The following is a 17,657-nucleotide window of genomic DNA, read 5'->3' on the forward strand; positions in this document are numbered from 1 at the left end:
CACCATCGCTGATTGGCTCAGCTTTGGCCAGCGGCGGATCCGTCTTGGAGCAGGTTGGAACTGGCTCCATCCGACATGGGGGCAGCTTCTGGCATCTTCTCACAGAAGCCACCCCTGCAGCTACCAAAACCTTGCCACATAAACCCAATACAGCTGGCTCTGCTTGTCTTTTGACTGTGCATTTAACTTGGAGAAAAGGATAAGGTGCCCCAGCTGCAGGCTGTTGTTCAGGTCTAGGAAATACTTAGAGAGGCACAAGGCTCTGACTATTAAAAAACAAATTGATTGCTTGGCTATGGTTTTCTGAGAGAAGCGTAAGGCCTATGTAGAAAACCAGCACGAATGTAAAGGCTGGAAGCCTGGAATGTGCTATGAACAGATCTGTAATTTAACCAGCACCAGTGTTTCGTGCCCACAATGAAAAATGCAGAAGCAGGGCAGGGTTATGTTTTATATGACGTGGAATGTATGCAGGAAACCAGAACACATGTCCTGAACTACATTTTTTTTTGCTATGGAGTTAGCTCTGGATGCCCCTTGGGATGAAGAAGAAGGGGCAGAATAGAAAACTGAAAGGGAATGGGAGTTGAAAGGGGCCACATGTCTCGTGGACTTTGTGTTTATGGACACAAAGTTTTGGGGCTACACAGTCCTAGTGCATAATGCCAAAGGCTATGATGGCTACTTTGTTGTTAGTCAGCTTCTGAAGGAAAAAATGGATGTGCATTTAATCCCCCAAGGTGGTAAAGAAGTACCCAGCCTGAGTTTCATAGACTCTTTAAAATTTTACCCATGAAACTAAGCAGCCTTCCCCAAGCTTTGAGTATCAAGGGTTGCAAAGGTTATTTCCCTCCTTTTTTTCAACACTGCTGAAAGTCAAAGTTATGTGGGCCCTCTTCCACCACCAGAATATTATGGGGTGGACAGCATGATGCTTGAGGAGAAAAAGCAATTCTTGGCATGGCACACAACTAAGCAGAAGATTTTTGACTTGCAAAAAGAACTGAGTTACTATTGCCAGCAAGATGTAAAAATTTTGAGGGAGGCCTGCCAATTATACAGGAATGAGATTATGGTGATGACTCATCGCACATTCTATGAGAAAGAGGGCAATGAAAAGGTGAAGGCTTATTGCTGTATAGATCCCTTTCAGTACACTACGCTGGCCTCTGCTTGCAAGGCCATGTACTGCTTTATGTTTCTTAAACCTAACATGGCAGCAATCCTCCCTCCAGATGGCTCTCATCAGAGGAAAAAGAGCTATTCAACTGCCTCTATTCAATAGCTTATTTATGTGCCCGAAAAGGAAAATATTCAAATCCGTCATGCATTACAAGGTGGTGAATACCAAGTAGGATCCTACTTCTTGGATGGCTATGCGGTCATTGATGGGGTGCCGACAGCTTTTGAATTTAATGGATGCTTTTCCCATGGCTGTATTGAATGCTACCATGAAAATGACTGGAATCCTTTGACGGAGGCCACCTTTGGATATTTGTATTACACAGCACAACAAAAGATGGACCACCTAAAGAGAGCGGGTTTTAACATCAGCTCTCTATGGAAGCATGAGTGGGTCGCTATGACAAAATCAGATGGGGAGCTTGCAGAGTTCTTAGCCAAGATCAAACTGCCCATGCCACTGATCCCCAAAGATGTGCTTTCTGGCGGCAGGACAAATGCCATTTGTCTGTATTACAAAGCAGCCCCTGATGAAAAGATATATTACTATGATTTTACTAGCCTCTATCCCTTCATCAACAAAACAAAACAAACCAAAACAAAACAATATCCTCTTGGGCACCCCAAAGTTATTTTTGAGACTGTTGACACCCTGATGGCCTACTTCAGGATGGTCAAAGTAAAGGTGTACCTGCCTCATGGGCTCTTTTTCCCTGTGCTTCCCATGAGGGTAAATGGCAAGCTATTGTTTCCCTTGTGCCACACTTGTGCTGAAACCTGCCAGGCCCTCCGCACCCACAGTGATGAAGAAAGAGCCCTTGTGGGTACCTGGTGTTCCATTGAACTGAACAAGGTTCTGGAGAAGGGCTACAGGGTTTGTGAAATCTATGAGGTTTGGCATTTTGAACAGAGAGCTAGCAGCCTTTTCTCAGATTATATAAAGCTCTACCTCTGCCAGAAGCAGGAAGCTTCAGGCTACCCAGCCTGGTGCACAGATGATGACCAAAAAGCTAAATATGTTGAAGTTTACAGGCAGAAAGATGATGTCGTTTTGCAGCCTGAACATATTAAGAAAAACCCTGTCAAACGCCAAATTGCAAAACTGTGTTTAAATTCTCTGTGGGGGAAAATGCGGACAGCGATCCAACCTACCCAACACCACCACAGTAAGAGAACCAGATGAGTTGTATAGTTACCTCTTTTCTGCAGTTTATGATGTGTCCTCCTGGATTTTATTGATGATGATGCAGCCACTATCTCATGGAAGCACGCCAAAGGACGTGTGACCCTGGAGCGCAATACTAACATTTTTATAGCATGCTTCACCACAGCATACGTGCACCTAGAGCACCCCAAATCCTACGGATACTTTGCAGTCTGGAGGAAAGTGTTGTTTAAACGTCAAAGGCATCATTCTAAATGCAACAGAGAAAACAGATCAATTTTGAGGCCCTAAGGGATCTCATGTTGGATTATGGAGTAAATCCAGACAGTGACAACCCTAAAAAGACCATGATAGCGCAGCGCTCTATTGTTAGGAACAAACAGAAGTGCAGAATAGAAACAGGCCCCGCCGGGACATGCAAAAGGTGGTCTATGACAAAAGGGTACTAACTAAAAATTTTAAAAGCCTCCCCTACTGTCCCGTCCCACTCGGTGGGTGAGGGTGAGGTTAACCTTTTGATTCTCTGTGAGGTAATCCGGAGCAATGACAATTACTCGAGAGGTTCAATCAGATCACAACTTTACTCAAAACTTGCTTAAAACTTGGCAGAAAACAGCGGATAGTGGCTTGGCAAAACTTGTAACAGTATAACCACGACAAACTCCTCGCCACGATATTACCACGACAAACTCGCACGATATTATCACAACAAGCTCACAATGATATTACCCTGACAAACTCGCAATGATATCATGACAAACTTGCAATGATATTACCCTGACAAACTCGCAATGATAGTACCACGACAAACTCGCAATGATATTACCCTTATGTGCCCAGAATAAGGTCAGAAAACAGAGAGAGAAAAAGAGAGATACAAGAAAAGGGGAGAGAAAGAGAAAGAAAGATATCACCACCCTTGGATCCAGCGATGGTCTCTGCTCTGGGTTGTAGTCCTCCGGTGGCCGGTGCACGCAACGTAGCTCCTTGCAATTGTGTCTTTTATAGTCTAAATCTCCGTCCACAGTCTTGCCTCCTGAAGACTTATATGGGTTCATTCTAGACAGTTCTTGACATATATGGTGGTATTCCAGAGGGTTCTTCACCTACTGAGCATGTGCGGCTTATTGGGGTGGTGGTCTTAGGGACTTTCCAAGGAGCTACAAGCCCCCTCCTCCAATAAGCTTTGTGTGGCCTCTGGCCATATGTGGTGGGTTACCAGGCTGGGTCTGCCAGAACACAGGACTGCACACCCTCCGGCACGCCCCCTGTGTCCATGCCAGCCAACTTCTTGCTAATGGCCCTGTACTGTACCTTAATTGCTACAGTGTTTGAGACATTGACAGACGTTAACTCTTTCAGTCCCTTACACCTACGTTTTTTGATCATGGGTATGCGCTGGAAGCACCCCTTTTCTGCTATTCTGGCAGGCCCTAGCAACCGTGGGAAAAGTGATTTTGTAAAAAGTATTTTGGAGAATACTGACCGCTTGCTGTCTGTTATGCCTGAGAATATTGTGTGGTGTTACAGTTGTTGGCAGCCGTTGTACTAGGAACCGCTCTGTAAGTGTCCTTTTATCAAATTTGTGGAGGACATGTGAAAGTCTTAGTGATAACCGTTTATTTCCCCCAATAAAGTAAATATGGTTGTTGCGTACGATGATTTGATGAACTCTGTTTGTGAGAGTGATGAAATTGAGAAAGCTTTTACTAAGTATGTGCATCACAGGAATCTTAGCATCCTGTAGATTGTCCAGAATGTTTCTTGCCAGGGTAAAAAGAGCCGCACCATCACTCCCAACACAAAATATATGGTGCTATTTAAGAACCCCCAAGATAAGCTCCAGGTTGTGTCCCTAGCCAGGCAGATGTATCCTGGCAAGGCCCTGTTCATTTTAAAAGCATTTGAAGATGCTACAAAGGCACCATAGGGGTACCTGGTTGTCGATTTAAATGCTATTACCTGTGAGGCTTTTAGGCTAAGGACTGGTCCTTTCCTGCCAGAGCAGCCAGCCATTTACATATTGAGGGCGGGGGGGACGACTGGGGGGGGACGGGGGGGGGACGACGACAACGGAGACACACACATGGACACGACACATGACACACAGGACACCAGTGTTCATCAGTAAATAGAGAAGGGTCAGACTGACACCCTGTGTTGCTATCGGTGCAGACGGGAGCACAATGTCTGAAGAGACTGCTCTCCAGCCACTCCTCTCCCAATTTATACTTGTGCCCGGCGTTATTCCATCCCAGGTGCACCGTTAAAGCACGTTTGTTCTTGTTAAATTTCATGCCATTGATGATTGCCCAATGCTCCAATCTATCTAGATCCCTCTGCAAGGCCTCTTGTCCCTCAAGAGTCAACAGCACCTCCCAGTTTAGTATCATTAGCATGTGCGTTTTGTGTGTGTGTGCCTACTGGGAATACACCTTCAGCCTCACTACTGGTTGGATCTGGGGGCATGGAGCTGCAGCAGCCTCACCTCCCTCGGGCTGTTGGATCCGGCACAATATTTTTTTTCTCCTGTAGCAAGTATAAGATGTAGTGGGGTCACAGGGAGGAGGGTCACATCATAGTAGCCACCTTACTGGAAGGTGTGCTTAGAGAGCACCATGTAGAAGAGAATTCTTGAGCTCCAGTGAATTCTTGCAAGTCCCATCATGGAAAAAGGGAGAGACATTTTCTGTAATACCCTCCTATGGGTTACTAAATGTGTTACAAAACAGAAATGCATGATGTGGCAATGAAAAAAGTAAATACAACTCTAAGAAGTAGCAGATGATGTATTTTCAGGACAGTATTAATACCATTATACAGGACTCTGATGAGACTTGAGGTCTATTCTAATCTAGGTATCTGCATTCAAGAAAGATTAATTTAACTCAATCAGGAGAAGGATCATTAGAATGATCAAGAGAATGGAGAGCCTGTTTTTGAGATGTTAAGTGCACAGCCTATCTAGTGCAGCAAAGCAAAGGATAAGAGGATATGGTTACTGCTTATACATGTGTCAGAGTATAAACTAGAGAGAAAAAGAAAGGTTTAAGCCAGTGGGGCAATTTCATATTTAAGCCAATGAGAGCAGTAGAGTCTGGAACAGCCATAATGGGAGCAGTAGGGGCAAAAATTTAAATGGTTTTAAGATAGATCTCTATCATTTTATGAAAGGGATTATATTAAACATTGACAAAGCTAGAGACTAAGCTCTATACTCTGAAGTCTCTTTCAAAGGATATATACTAAAAGCTGAAACAAGAAAGCATAACATTTTTAGGAGAGTTACTAATGATACTGATGCAGGTAGCAGAATTGCTAATCTTAATTAGCAATTAGGTCTAAATTCTAATCTTTATTCTTTCAAGTTAAAATTAGTCAAGTATCAACAGTTTGCTCAGTACCAGTCACTTGAGTAACTTCCTAAGAAATGAGGTCCTGCAAACTATGTGTAGATGTTAGAGAGATACTAGGATGCTGGCTTTGCTTTCTGCATTTGTCATCTGTCCTCTAGAGCAGAAATGACCTCATTTCCCTGCTGCTCAGTAGGCTTTCAGACCCTCAAAAAAGGCAAAATATGTAAAAGGCAAATGATGTAAAAATTATTTTGTTTCTCATGGTTATTGTGAATTAGTACTTAAACAGCATTTTGTTTTCTTTCCAGCTGCATTTACCATGATTGGCACTTCCACACATTTGTCGAATCAGTGCTCACAGTTTGCTATACAATCATTCTGCCGCTTTGTGTTTCCTCTGTGTGATGAGCATTCTCAGAGCCCTAAGCCGTGGGAACTATGCTGGGATGAATGTGAAGTTCTGGAGAATGATTTCTGTAGGCAGGAATACAACATTGCTAGGTCAAACCCCCTCATTTTGATGCAGCTACAGTTGCCTAAGCGTGAGGATCTCCCACAATCATCTGACACCTTGGAGGCTGCCAGCTGCATAAGGTTAGGGATCCCTGTGGAGAGACTCAACCAATGTAAGTCTTGGTGTTTCATCACTGGGATAAAGTGGGGTTTGTTTCTTTAGTGCTGATATACTGGGTCTGGCTGGGATAGAGTTAATTTTCTTCATAGCAGCCCATATGGTGCTGTGTTTTTGGATTTGTAACAAAAACAGTGTTGATAACACACCAGTGTTTTGGTTATTGCTGAGCAGTACTTGCACAGTGTCAAGGTTTTATTTTTTTTTCCACTCTGTCCCCACAGCTAGTAGGCTGGGGTGGGCAAGAGGTTGGGAGGGACACAGCTGGGACAGCTGACCAAAGATGATCAAAGGGATATTCCATATCATATGATGTCACGCTCAGCAATAAAAGCTCGAGGAAAGGAGGAGGAAGGGGGATGTTCATGGCTATGGTGTTTGTCTTCTCAAGTAACTGTTATGCATGCTGAGGGCCCTGCTTTCCTGGAAATGGCTAACCATCTGCCTGGCGATGGGAAGTAGTGAATGAATTCCTCTTTTTGCTTTGCTTGCATGCACAGCTTTGCTTCACCTATTAAGCTGTCTTTTATCTCAATCCATGAGTTTTCTTGCTTTTGCCCTTCCGATTCTCTTCTCCATCCCATTGTGGGGGAAGTGAGTGAGCGGCCATGTGGATGCTCAGTTGTTGGCCAGGGTCAACCCACGACAGTCCTTTTTGGTGTTCAAAGTGGGGCTCAAGGGGCTTGAGGGGCTTGAGGGGTTCGAGATAAAGATAGATTTGATTGGACTGTGCTAGACTGAATTTATAGCTGTTATAGCTGTTTAGCTGTTAATTGGCAGGCTCTTGTGCTTGCCATGGGGCTTACTTGCTTTGCCATATATTAGAGTCTAGGGTTTGTTAGTGGCTTCTTTCGGCTTTGGCTGCTTGCTGTACTGTTTATCATCACACTCTGCTGTGCCTGGGAACATTTTGATAACAGCAGTGACCATGTGCCTGGTCAGGTTGGGACTGAGAGATAATATTTTATCAATGATTCTTTTTGTGTAGAAAGTACTGCTGCACTGAACATTACTACTTTTTTTGATGTTAATACTGACCATAATCTTTCACTGTTGTAAGGTATAGATAGGGTGGTGAAGAAACTTAAAGAATGCTGTTTAGCACTGAAAAGTGTTATATCAACCATCCTGAGCTATGAAATTCTGTGTTCACACAACAGGTTTGACTCTGATTTGCTAGCGGCAGCAGTGCTTTGTAGGCTTCCCTTTCCACACACCTGTCCCTGAGCTCTGACTCAAGTTCCTTGACCAGTGAGAACACGGTTCACTGACCTATCTTCTGTATTCCTTACCTGTCTGGATGAGTCCCCCCATGCAACTATTTGTGAGTCATATTTATGCATTTATGTCAATAAACCTCAAATAGGCTGCAGAAACTTCACAAGAATTGGCTTTTAAGAAATTACACATTTTAGGATATTTAATGTTCATTCTTTCTGTATGGAAACCCACAAGAATACTAATGCTGTAAATCAGGCTTAGAATGTAATTGTCCTTTGACACACAGAATGGGTTAAACATTAATCTTCCTTCTGTGGATTTATATTTGCATCCAAGAGTAGAAGGGTTATTCAGCTGTCAGTTGTTATGTGCTAACACTTTTCTGCCTACTCCATTTCCTAACAATTCATCATCACCCCCATACACTGTTCGATGTGGAAGCTCCAAGAGACTAAAGATGTTTAAGATTCAAAAAGTGTGTTAAGATTATTCTGAATATCCATTATCTGAACCCACAGTTAGGAGTGGGGGTCATGGCATAACAGAGGGCATGGAAGACTAGTTCTGTGCTAGTAAGGCAATAATCCATTGTAGCTGAGAAGCAGAATAAAGTGAGAAAGTGATGACAGAGCCAAATCGACCAGGGAAGAATTATCAAACAAAAGGAAGGAGAATAAAAACAATAATGAAAAATCTGGCAAAAAGATTTGAAAGCATAGTTGTCTGTGATTCTCAGAGCCAGTGGTACTCCCTCTAGTGGAACAGCTGCAATTTAAGTACCCTTGATTTTTTTAGGAAATGGAAAATGGTTTTGAGAAAGTTGGATTCCTGAGGGTTGACAAGAGAGACTCAGAAAACTGAAAAAGGTAATGTTGCAAACAGGCATTTTCCTGCATGATTCAGTTCAGGTGATGTATATGGGAGGCATGCATTCAAAAGGATATGAAGAGAGGATAGCAGCAAAACTAAGTCAGAATAAAGACAGAGTTCAGCAGATACAAGAGAGTAGTGTATGTAAAGAGAAGAAAAGCCTGAATCCCTTTTTTTCTAAAAGAAAAAATAAGAAAAAAAAATGGCAAAAGACATTAGAAAATAAAACAATAATTTCTGTAAGAAGTGAGCAGCGTAAGAAAATAGGAAGACTGTGAGAAATAAAAAGTGATAGAAAGTTTACACTGCTGACATCAGAAAATTTCTCCTGAAGTGAAATACTTGTCTCTAATTTACTTAGACTTATGTTGTCTTCTATCTAAAGGTCTGTATTGGGTGTATGTGGCAAGGTTTTGGTAGCAGCAGGGGGCTGCAGGGGTGGCCTCTGTGAGAAGAGGTCAGGGGCTGCCCGATGCCAGACACAGCCAGTTCCAGACGGCTCTGCAACAGCCCCACCACTGGCCAAATCACAGAATCACAGAATCAGAGAATGGTTGAGGTTGGAAGGGACCTCTGGAGGTCATCTGGTCCAACCTCACTGCTCAAGCAAAGACACCTAGAGCTAGTTCCTCGGGACTGTATCTAGACGGTTTTTCAATATCTCTAAGGAGGGAGACTCCACAACCTCGCTTGGCAACCTATTCCAGTGCTCGGTCACCCTCAGTAAAAAAAGTGTTTCCTATGTTCAGATGGAACCTCCTCTGTTTCAATTTGTGCCCATTGCCTCTGGTCCTGTCACTGAGCACCACAGAAAGGAGCCTGGCTCCATCCTCTTTGCACCCTCCCTTCAGGTATTTATATACATTGATGAGATTCCTCCTGAGCCTTCTCTTCTCTAGGCTAAACAGTCCCAGCTCTCTCAGCCTTTCCTCATAGGAGAGATGCTCCTGTCCCTTAATCATCTTTGTGGCCCTTCACTGGACTCTCTCCAGTATGTCCATGTCTCTCATATTGGAGAGTCCAAAACTGGACACAGGACTCCAGGTGTGGCCTCACCAGTGCTGAGGAGAGGGGAACGATCACCTCCCTCAACCTGCTGGCAACATTCCTCCTAATCCAGCCTGGGATACCGTTAGCCTTCTTTGCGACAAGGGCACATTGCTGGCTCATGTTCAACTTGGTGTCCACCAGGACCCTCAGGTCCTTTTCTGCAAAGCTACTTTCCAGCTGGGTGGCTCTCAGCATATACTGGTGCCTGGCATTGTTCCTCCCCAGGTGCAAGACTTTGCACTTCTCCTTGTTGAACTGCATGAGTTTCCTGTCAGCCCATTTCTCCAGTCAGTCAAGGTCCCTCTGGATGGCAGCACGACCCTCTGGCGTATCAGCCGCTCCTCCCAGTTTGGTGTCGTCTACAAAGCCGAGCCAATCAGCAAAGCTGGTGGTGACTCTATGAAAAAATATTTAAGAAAGGGCAGAAAATGATGGGCAGGCAGAGGAGGGAAAAAGAATGAGAAATGGCAGAGGGAACATCAAGGTCAGAGAAGGAAGAGGAGGAGGTACTCCATGGTGCCGGAGCAGATATTCCCTGCACCCCGTGGAAGAGATCATGCTGGAGCAGATATCCACTGCAGCCCATGGAGGATCCTGCACTGGAGCAGATGGATATTTCCTGAAGGAATTGTGGCTTGTGCAGTGCCTCGTGCTGGAGCAGATTTTCCTGACAGGAACTGCAGCCCATGGAGAACCCATGCTGGAGCAGAGTTTTTCATGAAAGACTGCAGCCCGTCGGGAGAGCCCATGCTGGAGCAAGAGAAAAGTGGGAGAGGGAAGGAACGGCAGAGAGAAACTGCATGTACTGACCATCGCCCCCCCTCCCCCCTGCACCGCTTGGGGAGGGGTAGAGGAGTCAGGAGTGATGGAGTAAAGTTGAGCATGGGAAAGAGGGAAGGAAAGGTGTTGTTTTAATGTTCATCTTTGTTTCTCACTACCTGAATCTATTTTAACTGGCAATAAATTAAATTAATTTTCCCTAAGTCGAGTCTGTTTTGCCCGCGACAGTAATTGGTAAGGAATCTCCCTTTCTGTATCTTGACCCTTGAGCTTTCTCATTCTGTTTTCTTCCCCTGTCCTGCTGAGGAGGGGGAGTGAGTGAGTGGCTGGGTGGGAGTTTGGCTCTTAGCCAAGGTTAACCCACCACATACGTGCTACTTAGCACCAATTTACATTCAGAAGTACCAAGTAATTTTATGTATAGCCATAGGGCTGAGACACTCAAGGGCAAAATTCAGAAATATCCAAGTATCAAAGAGTACAGAGAGCCACAGAGCTGAAGTTTCAAAAAACACAACTTTTATTTAAATCCTGAAGTACCTAAATTTAAGTACGTAAATCCTAACACACTTTATTTTATGCATATGTGGTATATGCACTTTAACTGTTTTGGTTTTGTTTGCTCCTAATTGCTTTGTTATTTGTAACTTCTTGTCAAATCTTTTGTTATAGATCATCAATGCTACAATGGTTCTGGAGCAGATTATAGAGGTACGATCAGTGTTACCAAATCTGGCCACACTTGTCAACTCTGGGACTCTCAGAATCCCCACAACCATGATCTGACAAGCACACAGTTTCCAGAGCTAGGCGGAGGACATGCATATTGCCGAAATCCCAGAGGCCAGATGGATGGGCCCTGGTGTTTTACAAAGAATAAAAACATACGCGTGGAACTGTGTGCCATACCATCTTGTAGTATGTACTCGCTTTCTTTTTTCGCCTACTACTGTCCTAAATCCTGTGTAGTTTTAAATATGTCATATCGTTACAAGTATGATTCACTTAGGTTATACTTTCAAATGTTTCACTTGCTATGGTGTGGCACATTTAATATTTTCTTGAGACCAGAGCTTGTAACTGAAATATTGTGCTACTTTTTTAATTACTTATTGAAGGCTCAAGCAGAGATAATAATTAATGGTACTGTTGTGGTTTGGTTTCTAACTTGTTAAATGTCATGCCTTGATGTATTTATCATCACCTGTATGTGTTTGGTTTGCTAGCATTATTCAACAGTATATTGCTTTCACTCTGTATGGCATCTTGCAGGCAACAAGGATTTTCAGATCCTGTAGAGGGAGATATAGCACTATGCTTGGTTGTAAGGAAACTACAAAACACACAGAAGAAGAGATATAAAATAGATTATTGTCTCAGAAATGTCCTATATTATCTGCTTGTGGATCAGTACTGCACTACTGTTAGCAAAAATAAAAAGCAGCCTCTCACAGCTTAATACAGTCCCATTTACTTCCCTGTACTGGTACAGACTTCATTCTAGAGCTGTTACAGTGGTAATAGTCTTTAGACACCACAAAGCAACTTAATACTGTCCTCATTAGGAAGAAAACCATGTTTCCTGCAGCAACAAATGTACCACAAAAGCCATAAAAGTGGTTTCATTATAGATTGCCTGGATATCTAAGAGTACTCAAAATTGATATGAACTTTCTGAGTTACTTCACTTTTTTACAGTAACATGATTTGACATATATAATAAATTTCTGCATTGAATCAAACATGATGTAAACACTGGGATGTGGTTGCAGTGAAAGCAGTAGTCACAAATAGCAAAACCCCTGATTGCAAAAGATATCCCAAGCAGTTCCAATAAACCTTTTGGATGTCATTATGCTGCCCTAGAGTCTCTAAACACCAAGAAAAAAGTATTTTAGAAAGGTTCCAGAGCAGTCTTATTAAATGTATTGATGGCCTTTTCATCTTTGTCTTACTGTAACATAAGCATTTTAATTCTATTAAGTACAAGTAATATCTCTGCCAGCAAGAGGTGAGATTTCTTTTATTCTGGGCAGAAGTAGTATCAGTGGAGGTAAATTACAGGGAAAAGTGCTGATGAAATGTCTGAAGTTGAGTGAGAAGGCCAGATTGCCACATTGTGCTGCAGTTTATCACATTGAGATCAGCACATTATATACTATGATCAAGACTACTCACTTATTTTATATACACTGAACAAGATAATGCAATGATACTCAAGTCTATATTCTGCAGTATCCACAGCAGGAAACCTAAACAATAATGTGAAATAAATCATGTACTGGTACAGTCAACACAGACAGTGTTAAATGTGGGACTCCTAGTTTATCTTCATACTGCTTGCTGCTATGTCCATTCAAATTTCTTTGAAACATTTAGTGGAAAATTAACGTGTGAGGGGAAAAAAGCATGGCTTCTGTTTTGGGTTCTGTATTGGGTTTGCGTGGCAAGGTTTTGGTAGTGGGGGGGGGGCTACAGGGGTGGCTTCTGTGAGAAGCTGCTAGAAGCTTCCCCTATGTCCGATAAAGCCAATGCCAGTGGGTTCCAAGACGGACCCGCTGCTAGCCAAGGCCGAGCCAATCAGTGACAGTGGTAGCGCCTCTGGGATAACATATTTAAGAAAGGGAAAAGAAGTTACAGGGGAGTAGCAGTTGCAGCCAGAGAGAGCGGAGTGAGAAGATGTGAGGAACAACTCCGCAGACACCAAGGTCAGGGAAGAAGGAGGGGGAGGAGGTGCTCCAGGCGCCAGAGCAGAGATTCCCCTGCAGCCCATGGTGAAGACCATGGTGAGGCAGGCTGTCCCCCTGCAGCCCATGGAGGTCCACGGTGGAGCAGATATCCACCTGCAACCTGTGGAGGACCCCGTGCCAGAGCAGGGGGATGCCCGAAGGACGCTGTGACCCTGTGGGAAGCCCGCGCTGGAGAAGGCTCCTGGCAGGACCTGCGGACCTGTGGCCCCGTGGAGAGAGGAGCCCACGCTGGAGCAGGTTTGCTGGCAGGACTTGTGACCCTGTGGGGGACCCACGCTGGAGCAGTCTGTTCCTGAAGGACTGCACCCTGTGGATGGGACCCATGCTGGAGCAGTTCGTGAAGAACTGCAGCCCGTGGGAAGGACTCCCATTGGAGAAGTTTCTGGAGGACTGTCTCCCATGGGAGGGACCCCACGCTGGAGCAGGGGAGGAGTGTGAGGAGTCCTCCCCCTGAGGAGGAAGGAGCGGCAGAAACAACGTGTGATGAACTGACCCAAACCCCCATTCCCTGTCCCCCTGCGCCGCTCGGGGGGAGGAGGTAGAGAAAATCGGGAGTAAAGTTGAGCCCGGGAAGAAGGGAGGGGTGGGGGGAAGGTGTTTTAAGATTTGGTTTTATTTCTCATTATCCTGCTCTAATTTGACTAGCAATAAATTAAACTAATTTTTCCCCAAGTTGAGTCTGTTTTGCCCATGACGGTAATTGGTGAGTGATCTCCCTGTCCTTATCTCAACCCACGAGCCTTTCGTTTTAATTTTTCTCCCCTGTCCATTTGAGGAGGGGGAGTGATAGAGAAGCTTTGGTGGGCACCTGGCATCCAGCCAGGGTCAACCCCCCCCACAAGTTATAGGAGTTTATTTTTCATTTAAAATTTAGCGTTAATAATCACACTCTAGTGCTTTTTATTTTTCTTTACTGTTGAATGCATTAAAAATACTTATTATAAACAATGAATATTTCTGTGCCTGACAGGCCCACATGACAACAGCAAAATGGGAATCCTCTACATCCTGGTTCCCAGCATAGCTATCCCTTTGGTTATTGCCTGCCTTTTCTTCTTGGTCTGTATGTGCAGAAACAAACAGAAGGCATCTGCTGCTACATCGCAGCATCGCCAGCTGATAGCACTTCCTAGACAGGACATGGAAATGCCACTCATTAGTCAGCATAAACAGGTATTTCTTGCAGAATTTGATTAGGCCACAGTTTTCCAAAGTGTCATGATTTTCAGTGTCTTAGAATTTCAGTGTTCAAACTGAGTCATGTTTTAAGGGACCTAATTTTCATAATGCGATGGCCATCTATTTCAGTAAAAAACAGGTCTTGCTGTCACTAGCTGTATCTAGAAAACCTGGCCTCAGGCAATAGCTTTCAGTACAAAATATTTTATGACATCTGCACTTACCTGTCAATTCCCATTTTGCCTCATCTCAGTGACTAGAAATGTTACTTCTAATCCAATCTTCAGTTTGTAGCTCATTTTGCCTCGTGGTAACAGCATGTCTGATTTGCTTGTTTCAAGCAGAATGCATAATAGGGTTTCTTTTCTAATCTGTCTGCTCAGTGTTCTGAACCACCACTGAGCTGGGAGCTGAGTCTAAGTGCAACAGGTTTCTAAGTCACAAAGGAGAGTGAAACAAAAATTACTTTGAACTTCTGTCTACAATCTTCGCTCTTGCATATAATTTTCTGGGTTAACTAAATGATCTCCATGTTAAAATCCTGTTCAGATCTAATGTTGAATCATAGTATTTACAACACAGAAGTTCTCAAAAACAATACTCAATTTGGAACAATTGGCAACATCTGTTCAGGAAACTGCAGGATGAGCAATCACCAATTGTAACAAATTGCATTGATTTTGTGCATTAAGGAGGAGGTTTAATGGCCAAGTCTGGCCTGTGCTGGAGATTGTTTGGTCCAGTTCAGTCTGTTGGGGACTAAAATCACAGCTTGTTCCCAAATCACCTGTTAAGGCCTCTTTCCAGCCTGCCTGGTTCCCTCCTGCTGCTGTGCCCTCTCTGTGGCAGAAGGCAGATATTTCAGTTCGCCCCCCAAAGGCTGCTGTCTCCTGAGCCAGTACCCATGGCTTTTCTGATAAATCTCCAATGGGCAGTGCACCTCTGGGCATGTCTGTTGTGCAGTTGCAGTTAATAGGTGTCATTATTTGACATATTTACTCTGAATTAATTGTTCTTTTAGCTTACTGGAAATATGGTGGCTCCTTTCTAAAAATAATTATATTCATCATCTTGCAGCATAATTTAATTTACACTTCTGATAATGGTATAACTCATTCCAAGGTTAGCTGTAAAAACAATATACTGTTGTGAATATACAAAAAGTTGAAAAGTCATTTTGACCCAATTTATCTTCCTGTGGGAGCATCTAACCACTGGGAGCTTTTCTTTAATGAAACCTTCTGTTGTTTAGAAAACACTGTTTTCTACTGGGTTTTTTTGTTTGTTTTGTTTCAGGCTAAACTTAAAGAAATCAATCTGTCGACTGTGCAGTTTATGGAGGAACTAGGAGAAGAGAGGTTTGGCAAAGTCTACAAGGGGTATCTTTTTGGTATGACACCAGGTGAACAGACACAAGCTGTTGCTATCAAGACACTTAAAGACAAAGCAGAATTGGTTCTTCGGGAACAATTCAAACATGAGGGAATGCTGAGATCGCGGTTACAGCACCCAAACATTGTTTGCTTGCTGGGAATAGTGACAAAGGAACAACCCATAAGCATGATTTTTAGTTATTGTTCTCATAGTGACCTCCATGAGTTCTTGGTGATGAGATCTCCTCATTCGGATGTTGGCAGCATTGATGATGACAAGACAGTAAAATCCACTCTGGAACCAGCAGATTTTTTCCACATCATGACTCAGATGATAGCTGCAGGAATGGAATACCTTTCAAGCCACCATATTGTCCACAAACACTTAGCAACTAGAAATATATTGGTGTTTGATAAACTTAATGTAAAAATATCTGATTTAGGTCTTTTCAGGGAAGTTTACGCTGCTGATTACTATAAACTGATGGGAAATTCCCTTCTTCCTATCCAATGGATGTCCCCTGAGGCTATTATGTATGGCAAGTTTTCTATTGATTCGGATATCTGGTCATATGGAGTTGTGTTGTGGGAAGTTTTCAGCTATGGCCTGCACCCTTACTGTGGTTATTCTAACCAGGATGTTGTTGAGATGATCAGGAATTGCCAGGTTTTGCTATGTCTTGACGACTGCCCCGTGTGGATATACACTTTGATGTTGGAGTGTTGGAATGAATTTCCCAACAGAAGACCAAGATTTAAAGATATCAGACAGACTAAGAACATGGGGAAACCTTTCTAATTGCAACAGCTCAGCACAAACCTCTGGGGCAACCACCACCACACAAACAAGTTCTCTCAGCAGAAGCCCTGTTAGTAACGTCAACAATGTTAGGTATGTTGGACCAAAGCAGAAAACTCAAGCTTTCCCTCAACCTCAGTTCATACAAATGAAAGGGCAGATAAGACCGATGGTCCCACCTCCTCAGCTATACATTCTAGCCAATGGTTACCAGCCAATGCCTGCCTATGGCGCTTACTTGCCAAATTTTTACCCTGTCCAAATTCCAATGCAAATGATTCCTCAGCAGGTTCCTCCCCAGATCATTCCCAAACCAGGCTCCCACCACAGTGGGAGCGGTTCCACCAGCACCTTCCAACACATCGGTGGCCAACAGGTCTGCTTTGCTCTCAGAGGCCACGGAAGACACGCACAATGGAACAGAAGATATTGCTCAGAATCCTGTCCAGGAGGAGGAGGAAGAGGAGGGGTCTGTGCCAGAAACAGGATTACTGTGTGATGACACACTTCAGATGGATGAGGCAGAAATTCAATGTGAAGCCTAAAGAATTTGGCCTCATTACTAAGAATTTCACATCACTTTTGTGCATGGAGACTGTAGATCTTTAGACTTAAGATCAGTGATTTTGATCTGACTAAAAGAAACTAAACCAAAAAACTTACACCCATATGAAGTGCTGCAATAATGATATACCAGGTTTATTGACTGTTGTCACCATCAGATTTTGCAGATATGATGGTATGGAATTGCTGGGTTTAATCCTTTTTGCTGCCCTACAATTTTGAGGGAAGCTGCTTTTCAATAACATACTGTTGCTGCGCAATGTATTGCAGAGTAGCATCACACATCATGTATATCATGATATGTGAGTGTAATGTTAGTGAATTATGCTTAAATCAATAAGACAAAAAGGAATCAGTCTGCAGTTACAGAATTGCTGTAAGCATAAAGAAGTGCCATGGATGTGATGGACAACTTAGCATGTGGTATTTATCTCTTTGATATAATGGATGCAAGATTGTTGTTTGCTTTTTGAGTCTGAAAAAATAACAAGTTAAGAATATCGATCCAAGTTTTTATTACAATAGTCAGAAAAGTAGGGAAACCGAACACAAAATTGGCTGTGCTGAGTCAGGCCATGGGTCTGTCTAGCCCAGTAACCTGTCTCCAAAGGCAGCCAATAGTGGTTGCCCAGGGAAGAGTACAAGGGCAGGGCAAATATATAGTGATATTTCTTCAGAGTATTTCCCGACCCTCCAGCAACTTGTGGCTTAGGGACTTCCCAAGCCAGAGGTGGAAC

The 17,657-nt window shown here is 43.4% G+C and overlaps 1 protein-coding gene across 1 annotated transcript; it reads left to right on the forward strand.

The window, feature by feature from the left end:
- Positions 1-1,582: 1,582 nt before the first annotated feature.
- Positions 1,583-16,901, forward strand: LOC127028873 (tyrosine-protein kinase transmembrane receptor ROR2-like). The gene is given in 7 exon segments (XM_050914529.1): positions 1,583-2,348; positions 6,012-6,329; positions 10,928-11,173; positions 13,976-14,178; positions 15,481-16,322; positions 16,324-16,701; positions 16,703-16,901. Coding segments are annotated over 7 exon segments (2,952 nt in total).
- Positions 16,902-17,657: the final 756 nt, after the last annotated feature.

This window comes from Gymnogyps californianus, unplaced genomic scaffold (assembly GCF_018139145.2).
Source record: "Gymnogyps californianus isolate 813 unplaced genomic scaffold, ASM1813914v2 HiC_scaffold_46, whole genome shotgun sequence".
Classification (NCBI taxonomy): Eukaryota; Metazoa; Chordata; class Aves; order Accipitriformes; family Cathartidae; genus Gymnogyps; species Gymnogyps californianus.